General features: G+C 47.1%; 1 protein-coding gene across 2 annotated transcripts in view; it reads right to left on the minus strand.

Moving 5' to 3' along the window:
• Positions 1 to 480: 480 nt before the first annotated feature.
• The window catches only part of MOB2 (MOB kinase activator 2), a 22730-nt gene continuing 2311 nt past the window's right edge, over positions 481 to 20899 (minus strand). Inside the window, exons 1-5 of one of the 2 annotated variants that reach the window (XM_075566893.1) lie at positions 10554 to 10724; positions 4392 to 4552; positions 4128 to 4221; positions 3371 to 3495; positions 481 to 1526 (exon numbers count right to left, since the gene is read on the minus strand). In XM_075566893.1, the coding sequence (XP_075423008.1) occupies positions 1234 to 1526; positions 3371 to 3495; positions 4128 to 4221; positions 4392 to 4552; positions 10554 to 10669 (789 nt within the window). In that variant the 5' untranslated portion in view covers positions 10670 to 10724 and the 3' untranslated portion in view covers positions 481 to 1233. Of the gene's footprint in view, positions 1527 to 3370; positions 3496 to 4127; positions 4222 to 4391; positions 4553 to 10553; positions 10725 to 20899 lie in introns of those variants that run through there. The other variant, XM_075566894.1, reaches the window with a different exon arrangement.

A 20899-nucleotide genomic window follows, 5' to 3' on the forward strand; every position in this document is an offset into this window, starting at 1 on the left:
TGAGGGACGTACGGCCCATGGAGTGTCTCCATCCCACCACAAGGTGACCGAAGAGGCCTCTGACCTGAGTCTTTCCCCTATCAGCAGAGGTAGACACAAACATGGACCTATGGCCCATGACTTCTTTTACTCTGTGACATGGAGGGTGGGTCGAGGATACAGAAGTGATGGCACATGAAATCTGTCCCTCCCAACAAAAGGGACATTGACAAACAGGAGACGCATCGGGCCATGGGCATGAAAGCTGATCAAGTTTGTATCATTGTTGTAGGCGATCCCATGCAGCTTGGCTAGATCCCTACAGCCTGTGTCACCATGGGTCAGATATCCCTAGAGGATGGCTTTCCGAGTGGCCATTTATCAATACCAGTGATCTTTACAGGAAGTTTTTTTGTCCATGAGCAACCCAAAATACATGAACAGTCGAGGGGCAGAGACCTGATCCTCATCCCCCCCCAATGAGACCCCCCCAGCCGCACAGGCTGATATAATCGGTTTTATTATTAATATCATTATTTAACAGATAAAACTAAATGAAGCCAACAATATCATTCCACTCCAACGCAGAGCGAGCGTCCTGCACCCTGGGGGAGGGTGGACGAGAGTAGGAGCCTGTGTCCGATAGTGGGAGCGGGCGGGAGACCCATATCTGATCCAGAGTGAGTGATGATACAGGAGGTGGAATTAAGGGTCCTCTTCTCAGCTCTGGTTCCTACATCCCACCCACAAAAAAAAAAGAAATAGAAACACCCCACTCACACAGGAGCATCTAACACCCCCACAAAGCCACAGCAAGAAAAAAAAATTTGTTTAAAAGAAGAAAGAAAATGCAGTCTTTTCTCATAAGATAATAGAAATAAACGAAAAAATGGCAGTTCCGTCCATCCTATCTGGGATAGGGGGGGGGGAGGGGGTACAGAAAGAACGAGGGGAAAGAAACTCAAAGAAAACCGAAATAAAGACAAAATTAAAGTAAGGTGATACTTGGTGCAACTTCCTGCCAAAGATCAAACTTGGTTCCCCCTTCAGGCCAGGTGAACAGGCAAAAAGGCCCTCCCCCCCATCCCCCCATCCCATACAGACGGCTCGACTCCTGCAACTCAATCTCTCCTGTGCTGCGAGTCGGAAGGCCTGTCAGCTCTCTGTGGGGGGGGAAGGCAACGCAGGAAGGTGGCTGCGGAAGAAGAAGCAGGACATTGGGGAGGGAGAGAGAGAAAGGGGAGAAAGAGAGACTCATCTCTCCTTGACGTGGTTCTGTGCTCCTCCTGTGGCCCCTGCTGCCTCCCTGCTGTCCCCAGAGAAGAGAATTTCAGATAGGTCGTCCATGATGGAGGTTTCCTTGGGGTCCAGTAGATTGAACTCCCGCACGAAGAGGAGGAAATGGATAAAGAGCGTGTTTAAGTGTCCGTGCATATCCAGGGTTGTAATCTCCTTGAAGTGAGCAGAGTATATGTGAGCCAGGACGTGGAACAGGTATCTGCCGATCTTCTTCACCAGGGACTCGAACGAGCTGGGGAATTCCCTGCCTGTGGGACACAAAAATAGAGACAGATATCAGAGCCCATGATTAGACTGGGGATGAAGAGACAACCACCACCCAAACCCCACCCCAATCCAACCAGGTGACAAATCACCTTCCTCTCCAGCCAACGTCACCCACCTAGGACATTACCATAAGAACAGCCACATGCCCCAAGTAGATACACAGGAAAAGTCAACCAGGATACACCGGTCAGACCACGCAAGATCCCAACCAGAACAGCAGTTAAGCAGGTCAATAACACCATCAAAAGTCAGTTTAACCCACACAACAAAAAGGCAACCAAACGCAGGCCAAGAAAACCCAACCATAATGATGTTAAGCAGGGACAACTCAACCCAGGCCTAGCAAATCCAACCAGAGCAACGGCCAGCAGAGCCAACTTAGGGCTGTTCTATAGTGCGTGTGCTTGCTGCGCCGTGCGCGCGGCCCTTATAATTGGCTGTGGTTAGTCAACCTTCCTAGAATAGGGCCGCGTGCGTGGAGCCGGGCGATCGGGGAGAAGACAGGGAAAAGTTTTTGCGCCGCTACAATGCATGTATGCATGCGTGTATATGCCTGCATGCGTGTGTGAGTATGCATGTATGTGTGTGCGCATGTATGCATGTGCGTATGTATGTGTGTGTGTGTATGTATGTATGTATGCGTGTATGTATGCGTGTATGTATGTATGCGTGTGTGTGTGTGTGTGTGTATGTGTGTGTGTGTGTATATATGTGTGTGTATATATGTATGTATTTATCAACATTGCATAATAAAAATAATTTTTATTCATACCTTTTTTTAATTCAAAAAATATTATTTAATAAATTATTAACTCACAATCTACACCACACACACACACACACACACACACACACACACACACACACACACACACACACACACACACACACACACACACACACACACACACACAAAAAGTGTGCGTCACGTGCACGCACATTCGCACAGGCGCGCCCGCCCGTACCTACTATAGGACAAGCCTTAACCCAGGCCAAGTCCTCACAACCATCATAAAATCTGCCAAACCGACAGAAACAAACCAAATCAGCATCAATCACATCCAAACCAACCAAATCGGCGTCAATCACATCCAAACCAACCAAATCGGCGTCAATCACATCCAAACCAACCAAAACAGCAATCAATCACATCAAACCAACCAAAACAGCAATCAATCACATCCAAACCAACCAAAACAGCATCAATCACATCCAAACCAACCAAATCAGCGTCAATCACATCCAAACCAACCAAAACAGCAAATCAATCACATCCAAACCAACCAAAACAGCAAATCAATCACATCCAAACCAACCAAAACAGCATCAATCACATCCAAACCAACCAAAACAGCAAATCAATCACATCCAAACCAACCAAAACAGCAAATCAATCACATCCAAACCAACCAAAACAGCAAATCAATCACATCCAAACCAACCAAAACAGCATCAATCACATCCAAACCAAGCAGCTAAACAAACCAACCACATTACCCTTAGTGTGCCAACATCACATTCTCAGGTTGTCACGAGAACTGACATGACACTGGTCTTTTTGATGGTCTGAGAACACAATAGCATGTCAGCTCGCGATCTTCCTGTGTTCGGAGAACACCACCTGAACGGAGGAGGACCCTCTCCTATACAGGTCATCAGGGGATTCGCATCAAAACCATGTGATCACAATCCTGGAAGATCTGCAGCACTCGGATGCCAGCATTAAAGGCTAATAAATCACCTTAAACGAAGCTAGTCCCAGCAGCTGAGCAGTGAATGCAGCAGTCACCGCCCCAGCAGAGACCTCCCTGGTTGCTGCACTCACCGTATTTGGTGGGGAAGATGTCCTCGTCCGTCACAAGCTTCTGCACAGAGCTCATGACGAAGTCAATGTACTGAGGAGCTGTGCACTTTATCTTCTTCCCCCGCTCGTCATACCAGTAGTACTGTCTGCAGTGGGGAAGGGGGTAGATGCAGGTTACATGACAGCACTGACCCCCACCCATAGCGGCACCAAATCAAAATGCTGCAATATGAAGCAAGGCGCAGTATGACAGCATCACCAACCTTCTACAGCCTGGTGAAGTCACACTCAACGATGCATGGTTATACTGTAGTGTGGTGCAGGGGTGCGCGATATTTTTCTGGGGTGGCGCAGCGGTTGCAGAGGCCCTGCGCTGTTCCCCAAAGCATTTAAATGAAATGCTGGGGGATCGCATGAGGCCTCTGCAACTCAACTTACCCTAATTCTGCCAGCTTCAGAATTCGTCTCCATGACAACGTGACATCACAAGTCAAATGGCGCCAGGGGTCACGTGGCATCACATGAGCACCGGGGGAGGCAAGGCAGGGGGTGCAGCAACAAAAGTTTGCGCTCCCTTGGTGTAGTGTACAGGTTCAGAGAGAGAATGAGGGGGACCAGACAAGCAAAATGGTGTGGGCGACAGGAACAGGCAAAAGGGACAGGGGGTTGGGGAACACCGATACAAAAAGGGAGGGCAGTAGGTGGGAAAGTAGACAGACAAGCAGAAGGGAGAGGTGGCACAGACAGGCCATCCTCTCCAACACCCCCCCACACTCACGTGTTGCAGGCAGCCATTGTCTGGCAGGTCTCCCCCGTGCAGAACTCAGAGATGGTGCTGTACTGAAGGTTAATGTGGTTGAAGAAAGTGGTAACTGAAACAGAGAGAGCGAGAGAAGGGTTAGAACAGACATTGAAGCTCTTGGTAGAATAGGAATCATAACCGACGTGGAAGGTTACAGGAGTGACGCTCTGCTGCAGGGGAGGCTATAAGAGCGATGCTCTGCAGGTGCATATCGGCACCAGGGGAAAGCGAAACACGTACTGTTGTTGGCCAGCCACTCGTTGAGGTCTATCTCCTGCGGTAGCGTCACCAGTTGCTTGAACTCGAAGTCTGTGACGCGGACACGCGTGTACTCCGGCTCTAGGTAAAGCTTCTTCTCCTCCGACGCTGGCTTCTTACCATTCGGCTTCGCCTTTGATTTTCTACAGGGGGGGGTGACAGAAATGAGATTAGCATTACCACTAAAGGAAACAGGTTTTTCGGGGTGCTTAAAGACCATTACATGACCCAAATTATTGAGGAACCAACCAGGAGAGGGGCAATACTGGATTTGGTCATATCAAACAATGTAGAAGTAATAACAAATATTCAAGACTGGGAACATTTGGGTAACAGTGATTAAAACATGGTCTCATTTGAAATAAATGATCAAAAACCATATTAACATGGGTTCGACAAAGACCATAAACTTGCAGAGTTTAATAAACTGAGGACTAATCTACAAGGAATAAATTGGGATGATGTTTTTGCAGGGAAAAATGTGGAAGATAAATGGGCAGTCTTTTAAACATTGTTAGAAAAGCACACTTATCAGTGTATACCCTTGGTAATAAAAAGAAACAAGTCTAAACCAAATGTGGCTAAATAAACAGGTAGGGGAGGAATTGGACAAGAAGAGGAAGGCGTTTAGATTCTTGAAGTCAGAAGGGACGGAGACATCGTATCAGAATTATAAGAAATGTAACAAAAGTTGCAAAAGGGCAATCAAATGAGCAAAAATGGATAATGAAAAAAGGATTGCAATAGAAAGTAAGATCAACCCTAAAAGGTTTTTTTAAAGTACCCTAATAACAAAATCAAAAAAGAACATATAGGACCCTTCTAGTGTGAAATAGGAAGGCAAATTATTGGATATAAGAAAAAAGCAGAGGTATTAAACAAATTATTTGCCTCTTTGCTAGGGAAAATCAATTGCAATAGTAGTGCCGCAGGAGGAACCCACAACTTCCACATTAACGAACAATTGGTTAACTGAGGAAGAAGCTCATAGGCGGCTTGAAGTAAATAAGGCCCCGATGGCATACATCCAAGAGTTCTCAAGGAGTTAAGCTCAGTAATAGCCAAACCATTACATTTAATATTCAAGGACCTCATTTCAACAGTCTCAGTACCACAAGATTGGCGTAAAGCAGATGTGGTGTCTATATTAAAAAAGGGAGCTAGATCACAACCGGGGAATTACAGACCAGTAAGCCTGACTTCAATAGTGGGGAAGCTACTTGAAGGTTTAGTATGAGATAATATTCAGGAATACCAAATGGAAAACAAAATTATTAGTAATAGCATGGATTTATGAAGGATAGATCTTGCCCAACTAACCTTATTTGTTTCTTTGAGGAAGTAGGAATTTAGACCAGGGTAATACAGTTGATGTGGGCTACTTAGATTTTGTAAAGGCTTTTTATACGGTTCCACACAAGAGGTTGGTGTACAAAATAAAGAAAATTGGACTCGGTAAAAATATATGCACCTGGATTGAAAGCTGGTTGAAGGACAGACAACAGAGGGTTGTCATAAATGGAACTTTTTCAGGTTCGGCTAAAGTCGTGAGTGGAGTACCTAAAGGATTGTTACCGAGACCCCTGCTTTTTAACTTGTTTATAAAAAACCTGGAGGTTGGCATAGAGATCAAAGTCTCCATCTTTGCTGATGACACTAAACTGTGTAAGGTAGTAGAATCTGAGCAGGATGTAATTTATCTCCATAAGAACTTGGAGAGACTGGAAACTTTTGGCCAGGGAAATGGCACAGGAGGTTTAATACCGATAGATGCAAGGTTATGCATTTGGGAAATAAGAATAAACAGCCAATTTACAAATTAAATAGGGATACATTAGGAGAATCCTTGACGGAGAGGGTTTAGTAGTGCTTGTAGACAGCAGGCTGAGCAATAGTGCCCAAAGTCAGGCAGTAGCTGCAAATGCAAACAGGACCTTGTTTGCATTAAACGGGCAATGGATGGAAGGGAAGTAAACATAATGATGCACCTTTATAAAGCATTAGTAAGACCACACCTTTAATATGGAGTACAATTTTGGGCACCACTCCACAGAAAAGACATTATGGAACTAGAGAGAAAGTGCAGAGAAGAGCCACCAAATTAATAAAGGGGATGGACAATCTGATTTATGAGGAGAGGCTAGCTAAATTAGATTTCTTTACATTAGAAAAAAGGCGTCTAAGAGGGGATATGATAACTATATACAAATATATTCAGGGACAGTACAGGGAGCTTTCAAAAGAACTATTAATCCCCAGGGCCAAAGGACTCGAGGTCAGCCCTTAAGGCTGGAGGAAATGAGATTTCACCAGCAACAAAGGAAAGGGTTCTTTACAGTAAGGGCAGTTACAATGTGGAATTCATTACCCATGGAGACTGTGATGGAAGATACAATAGATATCATCAAAACAAGGTTGGACATCTTATTAGAAAGGAAATATATACACGGATATACCAAATAAGTAAAAATGGGAAGGATGTTGATCCAGGGAGTAACCGGATTGCCAGGAAGGAATTTATTTTCCCCCTATGAGATATCATTAGATGATATTTCCCTGGGGTTTTTTGTTTGCCTTCCTCTGGATCAATATACTGTAGGTATGGATATAAGATAAAGTATCTGTCGTCTAAATTTAGCACAGGTTGAACATATGTCTTTTTTCAACCTCATCTACTATGTGACTCCTTAGAGATGTCCTAGGAACCCTGGCTGAAAAACTCTGATTATACACAAACACCTGATTGGTAGGATGTTAATATGGCCAGAGGCACATCCTTTTACCAGAGTCATGCACGGCATCCCTTATAAAATGTATATGATCTCTATCACCACTTTGTTACAGAAATTGCATACGTTTCTAGGGTTAATTATACCTACCCCTTACATAAGTGGGTGTCGCACGCACACACGGAGACGTGAGGTTTGGTAAGCTCAGTACACACTGCAATTTAATCTATGAAGAACACATTTTGGTCCCTTAAAAAAGGTATTACAGCCCACAACATCTCTAGATTCTTCAAAAACTAAGAGGGCCACCAACAAGCTTCGTATGGAATAAGTGAATCTTGTATATTGGAGTCATACAAATTACATGGGGTTTGCCACCTACATTGAAAAATGTTGGAGGCCCATTTGACAGAGAAGCGGTTAATCTTTCCCATGTTGGAGGGCCAGGTACAGACTGTGCTCCTCTCTGACCCTGGGGCCCCCCTCTGCTCCTGGCAGTGGCGGGGTTAAGAGGCCAGACCCTGTGCCAGACGGCTTTCCGGAGCCCTCATTCTCAGGAGTTGTCGTTGCCTTACAAGGAATCCCAGAGCCTGCGCTAAATCCTGGAGATGGGAGAGGGAGGGGGCGGCGGGGGGAGAGGAGGAGGGCAGTACCCAGGCACCGCTTACATACCAGTCAGTGCAAAACAGAAGGAAATGTGCTGGGCACACAGGGAAGGGGGTGCACAAACAGGAAGAGAGGAGGGGCACACACGCACGCACTGATTGGGAAGAAAGGAGGGGGGCACAGATGCCAAAACTACTTCTACACCTTTCCACAAACCAATCTGAAAGTGATCCAAGGGAAAGGTACGGCACAGAAAGGTACGGCACAGGCAGCAGTGCCAGAAAGGCACAGAAAGGCATGGCACAGACAGCAGGGCACAGACAGCAGTGCCAGAAAGGCACAGAAAGGTACGGCACAGGCAGCAGTGCCAGAAAGGCACAGAAAGGTACGGCACAGACAGCAGGGCACAGACAGCAGTGCCAGCTTCTCCATACAGATGTGCTTCACTGGACAGACGCACAGGTATACCGTGGTGAAGTGCCACTGTCTCGTATACACACAGCAAGTGTCGATAGGAGTACACAGCACAAAGTAGTACGTGCCAGCCACCCCACAAACACAGCCACCTATATCAGTGACCCACAGACTACCAGGATACAAAGGGGTCTGGGTAGGAAAGAAGAGTTTGCCGAAACACAGCACTCATCTTATGACCGATGCAAGAAGCTTATAAATAAAGTTCCTCATTTGAACCACAGATCGTTAGATGGAGAGGGGGATCACACTTCCCAGATGGAATGGACAGACAGAATCAGATGCCATTATAAGATGTAATATGCCACAGGCTCAGCATTGCTAAAATTCTCCATATTGTTATATATTATTCATTCTCCCTATAACCCTTCCTATTGCTCTATACAACCACTCCCTATTATACCTATTTCTTCAAATAACCACCCCTAGAACTCCAATTGCTCCATATAACGCTCCCTATAACTCCTATTACTCCATATTACCTCTCATAACTCCTCCTATTGCTCCATATAACCCCTCCCTATAACTCCTATTACTCCATATAACCTCCCATAACTCCTCATATTGCTCCATATAACCTCTCATAATTCCTCCTATTGCTCCATATAACCTCTCCCTATAACCCCTCCTATTGCTCCCTATAACTCCTCCTATTTCTCCATATAACCGCTCCCTATAACTCCTATTGCCCCATATAACCGCTCTCCCTATAACTCCTCCTATTACTCCATATAACTCCTCCTATTACTCCATATAACCCCTCCCTATAACTCCTCCTATTGCCCCATATAACCTCTCCCTATAACTCCTCCTATTGCCCCATATAACCTCTCCCTATAACTCCTCCTATTGCCCCATATAACCTCTCCCTATAACTCCTCCTATTGCCCCATATAACCCCTCCCTAGAACTCCTATGTGTACAGTGCAGCATCTGCTTAAAGTATATAAATACTCAGCATTGTTATACAGTGCAGTATGACCACTCGCCCCCGCTCCCTGCAGCTGGGGAAAAGAACAGGAAGCAGAGTAACCGTGCCGGGAATATACACCATCACACACGATTTGCACCCCCACCCAACCTGCTGGCAAATTCATAAGTGCGAGGGAAGAGAAACGCAACGTCAACACAAGATTCCATGTTCCCACACGCTTCCTTTGCCTAAGGAGGGAGGCGCTGTACCTAGCACTATTACAAGACCCTCTCACCCTATACCTGTCCTGTACCCATCACTATCCCAGGACCCCTCACCTAAGCCTGTACCTATTACCGGTCCCCTCAGCTGGTACCTGTCATGTACAGTACCTATCACTCATATCGCCGGACCCCTCGTCTAAACCGCTCCTGTACCTAATAATCCCCTTTTGCATTGACCTACCTATAACTGTCATGTGTCTATCACTACTTCCCAGCACCCCACCTCAACCTATCCTGTACCTATTAATCCCCCTATTACAGGACCCCTCAACTGTCCTGTATCCATCACTACTCTATCCAAGGACCGCCCACCATATACCTGTTTTGTATCCATCACTATTACAGTACCCCATACCCTATAACTATCCTGTACCCATCACTCTTCTATCCCAAGACCCCTCACCTAAACCTGTCCTGTACCTATTATTGCCCTATTTCAGGACTCCTCTCAATCTATAACTATCCTGTGTCCACCCCTCCTCTATCCCAGGAACCTTCAACTAAGCCTGTACCTATTACAGGACCCCTCAACCTGTAACTCATGTACAGTACCCATCACTCCTATCTCGGAACCCTAGTCTAAACCTGTCTTGTACCTAATAATCCCCTATTACGGGACTCTAACCTATAACTGTCCTGTACCCATCACTATCTCCAGGACCCCTCTCCATATACCTGTCCTGTGCCTATTAATCCCTTATTATAGGACCCCTCACCATACACCTGTCCTGTACCCATCACTCCTATCCCAGGACCCCTCACCATATACCTGTTTTGTACCCATCATTCTATTACAGGACCCCATACCCTATAACTTTCCTATACCCATCGCTCCTATAACCCAGGACCTCTTACACTGTAACAGCCCTGTACCTCTATCACAAAGTCCCCTTTATAAAAGGTCTCTTCACAGCCGGATGTGCCTCTTCCTCTTCCATACAAGTCTCTTTCTGCTCTGCCAGGTCACAATTTCTCTGCCGCCGGTGTGAATATTCCCATAAACCAGAGCGTCGCTCCCTTAATCCACTAAACTGCAGGCAAACCCTCTACAGGCCACCAGCAGGGCAGGGGTTAAAAGAGAGCAACTTTGAGGTCTATAGCAGCATGGCAGGGGTTAACGCGAGCGGTGGATTCCTACCTTAGCACTTTCCCCACCGCCTGCAGGACCATCTTGCAACTTAATGCAGATTTGGGGCTGACTGTGAGCAGGGCCCTGTCTGAGGGGAGCGTCCCATGATCCCCCAGCATCCTCATACCAGAGGGCAACACCTCCCCCCCACCCTTCCCTTCAATCCACTGGCCACAGAACACTGACAGGACCCGCTCCCAAAACTTCCAGCAGACTCCTGGAGGTGGGAGACCGAGCCCTCCCAGGCCTTCCTCCAATAGGGGGGGAAGGGGTGGGGCGGGGCAAAGGAGGAGGGACTGAAAACAAAAAACAGCCTGAAAGGTCCTATTCATAGAGAGGAGAGAGTCCTCATTTACAGGAGAACCTCTCCCTCTCCTCCCCCACCCCCCCTCCCCACCCCAAATACCCGGTGGAAAGGATAGTAGGTTCCATGGGGAAATGTATTCGCGGCAGAGAGAGGTAGTGATGCAACTTTCTAGATCAGGGGATGGGCAACTCCGGTCCTCAAGGGCCATCAACAGGTCAGGTTTTCAGGATATCCCTGCTCCGGGACAGGGGACTCAATCGGTGGCTCAGTCCTGTGCTGAAGCAGGGATATCCTGAAAACCTGACCTGTTGATAGCCCTTGAGGACCGGATTTGCTCAACCCCCTGATCTGGAGCAAGGGTGCGCAAACCTTTGCCCCTGCGCTCCCCTGCCTTGTGTCCCACGTCCTCCCCCCCCCACCCACCCCCCCCCTTCGCTTAGTGCGGCGTCAAATGGCGCGCGGGGTCATGGGACGTCGCCCGTGACATTACGTCGTATGACCCCGTGGCGTCATTTGTGTGATGCCGCGTTGCCATGTATACACGTCCAGACGCCGACCGAATCTCGGCAAGCTGAGGTTGCAGAGGCCTCACGCGATCCCCCGGAATTTCATTTTAATGCGTTGGGGAAGAGCGCGGGACCTCTGCAACCGCCCGCACGCCCACCCCCCCCCCCCCCTGCCGTTTGCACACCCCTGATCTAGGGCAGTGCCCATCAGCTAGTACCTCAAATGGGGCCAGATCCCAAGATTATTGCGAGGTCATTTTGGATGCTTTGTAAAAACCACTATATTTCAACATTTTGCCAGCAACGCCCGCACGCTGTAGCAGCATGGTGTGCTTTTTATACAATTTTACAATGATAAAGCTCAAAACCCAGACAACACATTATTTAGGTCATTGCTATACGTTTTATGTTCTCAAAAAGTATGGGTCACTTAGTTCAATCTTTTGTCCAAAACATGTTAAGCTGCAACCACGTCAAGGTCACACCCTCTCAGCAGGTCCTAGACTACCCCCCCCCCTCCTCTCAGCAGGTCCTAGACTACCCCCCCCCCCTCCTCCTCTCAGCAGGTCCTAGACTACCCCCCCCTCCTCTCAGCAGGTCCTAGACTACCCCCCCTCCTCTCAGCAGGTCCTAGACTACCCCCCCTCCTCTCAGCAGGTCCTAGACTACCCCCCCCTCCTCTCAGCAGGTCCTAGACTACCCCCCCCCTCCTCTCAGCAGGTCCTAGACTACCCACAACCCCCCCCCCCCCCAGCAGGTCCTAGACTACCCACCCCCCCCCCCCCCAGCAGGTCCTAGACAACTCCACTACACCCCCCCCCCCTCAGCAGGTCTTACCATACCTACACAACCCCATAGCAGGTCCCACACTAGCCCCCCCCCCTCCTCCCAGCAGGTCCTACCCGCACACCCTCAGCAGGTCCTAGACTACCCCCCCTCCCTCATAGCAGGTCCTGCACTACACCCCCCTCCCTCAGCAGGTCCTGCACTACCCCCCCCCTCCCCCCCCCCCAGGTCCTGCACTACCCCCCCCCCCCCCCAGGTCCTGCACTACCTCCCCCCCCCCCAGGTCCTGCACTACCTATGTTATACGGTCTCTTCTGTATTTCTTCCACTGGAAAGAGGAAAAACAGGAAACAAAACAATGATATAGCCCAGCGGTGCGCAAACTGGGGGGCGCACGGCAGTTATAGGAGGTCCCGCACTCTCCCCCCAGGTATTTAAATTAAATGCCAGGGGACCGCGCGAGGCCTCTATAAGGCTAAGGTCCCGTTGCACGTGTCCGCACGGCTGGCTTGCTTGCCGGCGGCGCGTGCAACTCGCTGTACCGCGATCTGCGGTCTACAGGAAACTTCAGTAGTAGCGGGGGGGCGTGGCCAAACGGGTCGGGGGGGGGTGCGGCCATGACGTGAGGGGGCGCGGCCATGACGTGGGGGGCCGGAGCGGGAGGTGGGCGGGAGTGGGAGGATTGACAGGGAGGGGGGGGCGTGGCTTGAGCGGAGGGACCCGCTACTCTTCCCCCCCCCCTCCCTCCACGGGCTGCAGGTAAGTAAAAAAACACACACACATGCAGGCACTCATACATACATACACACACACACAGACAGGCACTCACGCACTCATACACACACACACACACAGACAGGCACGCACGCACTCAGACACACACACACACATACACACACACACACACACACACACACACACACACACACAGACAGGCACTCACGCTGCTTTCACTCCACACTCCTCCCCGCTCCCCGAAGCCTCTCCTCCTGCCGCAGCCTCCCCATTGGCTCACAGCCACACCACGTGACGCGTCGAAGCTAGGAAACACCATTCTCTTGTGTCTCCTAGCGGCTGACGCGTCACAGTGTGTAGTCAGCTGTGCCGCCAGGGGGGACCGGCTCGCGAGGATTCCCCTGCTGGTGGGGAACTCGCTACATTGCCGCCCGCGCCAACGAGCGCAGCGGGTCCCATGCCTAATACACTTCCCTTCAAGCGCCGCGTCGTCCTGGTAACCCGGCGTCATGGGTCACGTGACGCCACATGACCCCGCGCTGCATTCGATGCCGGGGGTCGAGCAGGAAGGAGGGGAGGGATGCAAGGCGCCAAGGAGAGCAGGCATGGGTGCGCACGGGGAAAGATTGCGTAGCCCTGATTAGCCAACAGCATTTATTGGGGCGCTTCTGGTTTTGAACCAGTTTAGCTCACACACGGCACATATAGTGCTGTAAAACTGCCACCCCTTAGGCCCCGCATTGCATGTCCCGCGCCCCATGCTGTTGGCTATATCATGGCGTTTCTTCTTCGCTCTATGTAATGGAAGAAATACAGGAGACGCCATATAACATGGGCAGTGTGGGACCTGCGGATAGGGCCCAGTGTTCTGGCCAGAGGATTGAACAAATGACCCATACTTATAAGAAAAAGTTAACTAAATAACATGTCATATTGGATGTGCATCGGGGCGTCTTTGTTTAACATTACAAATAGTATTACACAGTGATAAATACATGGAAACCTGCAGCGCTGCTGTGTAACTGTGGGGGGAAGCTGCGCGGCCGCTGGACATGCACAGGTCACAACCCCACACCCGCTAGAGACCCGGGAAAACCATCGCTTCACTAACCCCATCCCTGCTACAGATCTGAAGAGCAGCAATTGGGTAACCCCTTAGATTGTAAGCTCTTTGGGGCAGGGACTCCCCTTTCCTATTGTTACTTTCATGTCTGACGCGCTTATTCCTCCCACTGTGACACACACACACACACACACACACACACTCTGTTAGAGGCCTTCAGAGCATTGCTCTGTTAACCCCTTCCCTGCTTGAGACCTGTAGCTGTGTGGCTCAATTAACCCTTGCACTGCTAGAGATCTGGAGACCGGCGCTCTATGACCCTTCCCAGAAACCTTGCAGAGTCCCTCCATTAACCCATTCCCTGCAGTCCTACAGTTGCTAGACACCACACCGTGTAGTAGGGTGAGGACCTTAAAGCTGCAGTTTAAGCAATATCCTACGTGTGTTTTTTATTTAAATAAATCAGTTCTGTGCTATGAGAAAATACTTGTAGCATTTAAAAAAAATTAAAAAAATTTTTAAAGACATTTTTAATGTAACAAGCATTTTTGTTCCCATAGCGACCCTATACAAAGTCACACCCCCTTCCCCTTCTGAAACAGCATCACCTTTTTGAGCCCTGCCCTCTTTATCAGTGAACCAATTGAATCCAGTGCCTGCCTTGTCACATGATCTTCCTCACAGAACTTTGGCTGTCAGTGCAGCAGAAGATTACCCAAGATGCATTTAGTGAACCCCCTGCCGAATTTAAGCAATCGATTTACAAGAGAACGGATCGATCAGCAACTTCGCTAATTACTCGTCAGTGTGTAGATTGTATTGAATCACATATTGAATCACATATATATATATATATATATATATATATATGTAGAGGTATCAGTACCGTGTTAGCCGAGCTTTCATTGTAACATCGCAGGAAGAAGAGCTCAGTGTATCTCAAAAGCTCGCACAAATAAAAGCATTTCGTTAGCCACAGAACGGTATCATCTATTTATTTTTTGAGATATATATATATATATATATATATATTTTTTTTTTTATTATTATTATTATTATATATAAACTGCAGCTTTAAAGCAGACAAAGGAGCCTTCCTGCCTCTACATTCAGAGACAACTTGTTAACATTCCTTCACGGGAACATTTCCACCCCCCCACAGGATACATACACAAGCAACAGCGCGGCATAGGACGAGCTTGCAGCAGTCACTGGTGTAATAGTGGGTGCTCAGGGCAGATACAAAGCACACTGACTGCAGGCACCCGGTTCTATATTCCTTAGCATGCAGCGCCTGCTGTTCTTAGGATTTGTACATATGAGATCTGCAGGTTTTAATCAAACGTAGGATGACCTATCTGAGCCTGTCCATGATAATCTGGAGTCAGGAGGTCACCCAATATTAGATATAAACCCAGGACTGTGAGCCTGCCCTGATAATCTGCAGTCAGGAGGTCACCCAATATTAGATATAAACCCAGGACTGTGAGCCTGCCCTGATAATCTGCAGTCAGGAGGTCACCCAATATTAGATATAAACCCAGGACTGTGAGCCTGCCCTGATAATCTGCAGTCAGGATGTTATCCGACATAAGATATAAACCCAGGACTGTCGCAGCCTGTCCCTGATAAACGAGCCAGGAGGTCACTCTACATTACATATAAACCCAGGACTGTCTGATCCAAGTATTAGTCAGTCAGGTCAAACAAAGAAGCGTGTGCAGGCATCATTGTCCCGACAAGTTATTTTAGGATATGTGGTGATTTTCTCTGTGATCCCTTCCATTGATTCCTATAGAAACACGGATAGTCTGCACTATTTATTTATTTTTATTTATAAAAATGTTTTACCAGGAAGTAATACATTGAGAGATACCTCTCGTTTTCAAGTATGTCCTGGGCACAGGAGTTATAAAAAATACATGGTTACAATATATTGTAATGGGATATGTGGTGTTATCGGTTATATATGTGTAGGAGGGGGTTTGGCTAGGAAGAAGAAACACGATACAAGTATAAGTCTCCAAAAACGAAAATAAACGAATGGCAGTGTTTAACATGTTACATTTTGATCCTTTAAAATGGGTCAGTCCCTCTTATGAGCAAACTAATGACAAGTGACATGTTTAATGGGATAGAGGGTCCGTCCCTCAGAGCTAGAGACCATGACATTGTGTTTGCAGTGTTTCCAAAATCTTCACCTAACCTCTTGTGATAAGACTTCATAAACTGCCCTATGTAGTGTAAAAGAGCATTGTTGATCCAAACTTCTGTTTTGTTTGACCAAATAATTGAGAGGATAATGAGAAACAATTTAAGATAAAAATACAATGGAGACAAGAAAAAAATGGACAGACAGGCTCATTATACACAGTAAGCAAATCATTCAAAATGCACTTCAACAAAAGGATTCAATCTTTCTAAGGAACGGGTTTTTACATGAGTTATTGCCATTTTTACCTTTAAACTGACCCTTTATAGGCGCAATCCCACAAAGCCAACACACCTTTGTAAACAATGTAGCAGTCTAATGGGATTCCCTAAACAGATCATTGCTATTGCAAATTCACTACAAATTGCCTTGCGAGGTGGCTCGAAATAAGGGAGATGGGGGTGTCAATCAGTGTTTTCTTTACCCCTATCCCACCCTCCACATATCAAAAAGCCGATAGGAGAGTTTTGCCTGTGCAAACCCTTGCTGAACACCCCAGACAAAAAAAAGTGAGCAGCCAGAGGACATCAAACCCTTTCCAAGGCTCGAGCTCCCCCCATGTTTAAGTAGTAACTTTAAATACGGATTTTAAATACTTCTAGGTGTCAGATTTGGGTAACAAAAACACACCAGTCTCCCAGATCCTTTAAACATGCGACTGCCATTAATAAACTTTTGGTGCTAGCAGGGATTGCCCCTTTCAGACAGATGGTGGGCGCTGCTCTTACTTGTGTAGGTTATAAGAACCTCTCCGTCTGACCCTCATGTTAAAGGAAAGTAGCTTCAGGAACAGCTCCAGGGTGAAATCTATCTGGGGGTGTGTGCTTCTTCCTCTGTTATTCCAACCTTCCCTCACCTGTACACCTCCCACTAATCAATGCCAATTAGTCCAACTAATTACCCCACTTTATTCTGGGTGGGAAAACGACAGGCCCAAATAGAACCCCCGAAATGTACTTTTGTGCTCAAGAGGAACAGTCTTACAAACATGAAAAAAGAGCAGTAACCGCACACAGTGTGTACTAGCCAAAGTAATAGGATGTGGGTAATATTCAGTCATAGTGACACTGCTATGTCTCATCAAGGAAATAACACTACAAAGACTCTACCATATCGTGTGTGTGATTAGATATATTTCAATACAGATCCAGGACTCTTGGGATTTTCATTCAAGAAATATTTAATGTAGTGATCAGCACATGGGACTTTCATTCAAGAAATGTTTCAAGTGTGCTAGATCTAATTTTTAATTGATGCCCATACTCCCACATCTGTGGCACCTGGGTTGCTAATCACAGAGCAGAGTTGCTCAACCCCTGTCCTCAGGATATCTCTGCTTCAGCACAGGTGGCTCAATCAGTCCCGGTCTTCGACTGAGCCACCTGTGCTGAAGCGGGGATATCCTGAAAACCGAAACCGTTTGGGGGGCTTGAGGACTGGAGATGACCACCTTAACTAATACACACTACACACCAACATCACACTACTGAAAGAGGACCTTCCAATCTAATATAGAGAAATACCGATCCAATACAGGGAGAAGACCCTATAATATAATACAGATCCAATACGGACAGAAGATATTCTACTCCAATATAGGGGCCTATGCAGAGAGCAGCGTTAGAATAAAATTGAGAGTTTAAGAAAAAGTAGCTTTAATGGAGAGTTTTATTCTCCATATGCAGAAATGGGCGAAATCCGCTATTTTTAGCATTACTGCATGTGGAGAATTGTAAAGGAGGAGATTCGCGCAGCTGAAAGGAGAAAAAAAAATCGCGCATTATTTTTGTTTTCCCTATAGCCGGCGACCTCCTGTTTCTTGCCAACTTTAGTTGGCGGAGAAAATTGACGAAAATCGCGCCAAAAACAGCCGCTAGATGGCGAGTGCGCCTTTCTGAATTCGGCTATTTTTCAGACTGGCGAGATCTAGTTTCTCGCCAGCCGCGCGGCGAAATTTTGAAATAGAAAAAAAAAATGGCGCGTTTTCCCTAACAACTCGCCATTTTCAGCTGTTTTTAGCGCGATTTTCTCCTAAAAATGGCGAGATTGCAAATAGCGCTGCTCTCTGCATGAGGCCCATAGAAAGATACAGACGCAATACAGGGAGAAAAGCCAACGTTGTGAAACAAGTTATCAGCGCAATCTGCTCACAAATAAAATCCCCCTGAAAGTGCTTTACTTATTCGTAGGTTCGGGGGGAGGGGGGAATGGGTGTTTTCCTTTTCGGTGGGAACACTTAATTCAAGCATATCAGCTACTTCTACCATATTCATTTGGCTAATGATAACTTCTTCAAAGCACGGAAGACAGATAGAAAAACCCTGCAACGCTTTTGATTGCCACGGAGACGTTAAAAGTGGAACCAAATTATTTGTAACACAAAATACAAATACGTGGCCCATTTTATTTAAAATGATATCAAATGACTGAACCTATTACATGTCCCAGTCCTATGTTCACTTGCATCCCATTTTCTGGCAGTAAAAGGGTTAAGGAGCTGTGAGCCAATCGCAAAGGCAGCGTTTGGGTGAATGGAGAGTGAGTGCTAGCTCAGTTGCCAAGGGAAGCAAAGCAGTGACAGGGGTGTGTGTGTGTGTTTTGGGGGCAGTGCAAGAAGAGGACCCACAGAACGCCTCCAAGGAATCAACGTGGGAGACCCTGCCGGAGAGGGTTAAACCGGAGAGCCAGGAAGCAGACAGGGAGGGGAGGTATTGCTGCCAGCCAGGGAGGGCCCCACCCCACCTGCTATAAATACTGTGCAGCAAAATATAGAAGGACAGAGCGCAGGGGAGACAGGAGCTGCACAGAGTGGGAGAGAGCGACAGCCCTGCAGACCATCGCTCCATTAACACCATCCCTGCTACCGCCCGGCTGTGTCGCTCCATTAACCCCTTTCCTGCTACAGCCCTGCAGACCACTGCTCTATTAACCCCTTCCCTTGCTAGTCCAGTTGTGTTGCTCCATTAACCCCTTCCCTGCTACAGCCCGCAGACCATTGCTCTATTAACCCATTCCCTGCTACAGCCCTGCAGACCATCACTCCAGTAACCCATACCCTGCAGACCATTTTTCCATTAACTCCTTCCCTGCTACAGCCCCGCAGACCATCACTCCATTAACCCCTTCCCTGCTACAGCCCCGCAGACCATCACTCCATTAACCATTCCCTGCTACAACCCCTGCAGACCACCACTCCAGTATCCCATACCCTGCAGACCATTTCTCCATTAACCTCTGTTACAGCCCTGCAGACCATCACTCCATTAACACATTCCCTGCTACAACCCCTGCAGACCACCACTCCAGTATCCCATACCCTGCAGACCATTTCTCCATTAACCTCTCCGTTACAGCCCTGCAGACCACGTCTCCATTAACCCATTCCCTGCTACAGCCCTGCAGACCAAGTCTCCATTTACCAATTCCCTGCTACAGCCCTGCAGACCATCGCTCCATTAACCCATTCCCTGCTACAAGCCCTGCAGATCATTGTTCAATTAACCCCTTCCCTGCTACAGCCCAGCTTCCTCTGAACACAAGGCAACCCAGAAATAAAAATGGCATCCTAGATTTGGAACTTCCCATTGTGTGTGTACGTGTGTGTGTGTGTACGTGTGTGTGTGTACATGTGTGTGTGTGTACGTGTGTGTACATTCAGGCTGAAAGTACCCAGCATTGCTCTGGAATGCTAAGAAACCAAAAAATACTGAGATGGATAATTCAATGTTTTTGTTTCTTAACGTGAAATCCCCAGCCAAAACAGCACCTCCTTCCCCCCCCATAACACCGTACTGGCCCGAATATAGTGCTAGGTTTTTTTCTAAAAAATCTCCTTCCGAAAACTGTCCTCGTTTTATATACGCAGCCTATCACCTTATTTTTCATGTAGAACACCTTCAAAACTTTAGGGGCGTTCTACGTGCGAGGCCGTGCTATATTCGGGTCAATACGATAGTTTCATTGTGTCAGAGTTCCTGAAGTGTTCGATCGAGAGTCTCCAATGCGTGTTTGTGGGACATTGTCCTCCGTTCCCAAACAATGATCTCGTGCTCTACAAGACCTGTGGCTGCTCCTGTATTTTTGCAAATGTTGCAAATTGTTTTGTTTTTTTCAGAGTAACCCAGATGAAGTGGTAGCTTGAGGGTTGTGTGATGGGGATGATGTCATTTGTGACATCATCAGTTATGTCATTGCTAATGATGTCACATGCGGTGTCATCAGTGAATTGTATCCAGACAGACAAAAACCTGCTCCTTGAACTCTGGAACACACACACACTATTGTCTTTATATGTAGGACCACAAGAGTATTGTAGTGTAAATGTAGATGCTTTTAAATAGATTTTTATTTTCTTCTACTTAAATAATGTAAGCATTTCGAACATCTATTTATATGAAATTAATCATAAATGCATCAGTGCGAAAATGACAAAGCCGTCTCGGCAACTGCAATGAAATTAGCAGGCGCAAGCCATTCATAATCTTTACATGGGGGTTTAATGATAAAAACAAAAAGAGAATCCCCCACAAAAAGACATACGCGCAATCTGTGTCTATATAAAGTCAGCAAACACACAATCCCTGCAAGCTCTAACCCCAGCACATGTATATGTATATATACACACACGTATACATATACATACACACCTGTGTCAAGAGAAGTGCTACTGGGCGTGATATAAAGTTAAGACAAACAGACGATAGGAAGGAGGGCCCTTCCCAAGGAGATAATAACCTAAAAGAGAGA

The sequence above is a fragment of the Ascaphus truei genome, chromosome 12, assembly GCF_040206685.1.
Source record: "Ascaphus truei isolate aAscTru1 chromosome 12, aAscTru1.hap1, whole genome shotgun sequence".
Taxonomy (NCBI): Eukaryota; Metazoa; Chordata; class Amphibia; order Anura; family Ascaphidae; genus Ascaphus; species Ascaphus truei.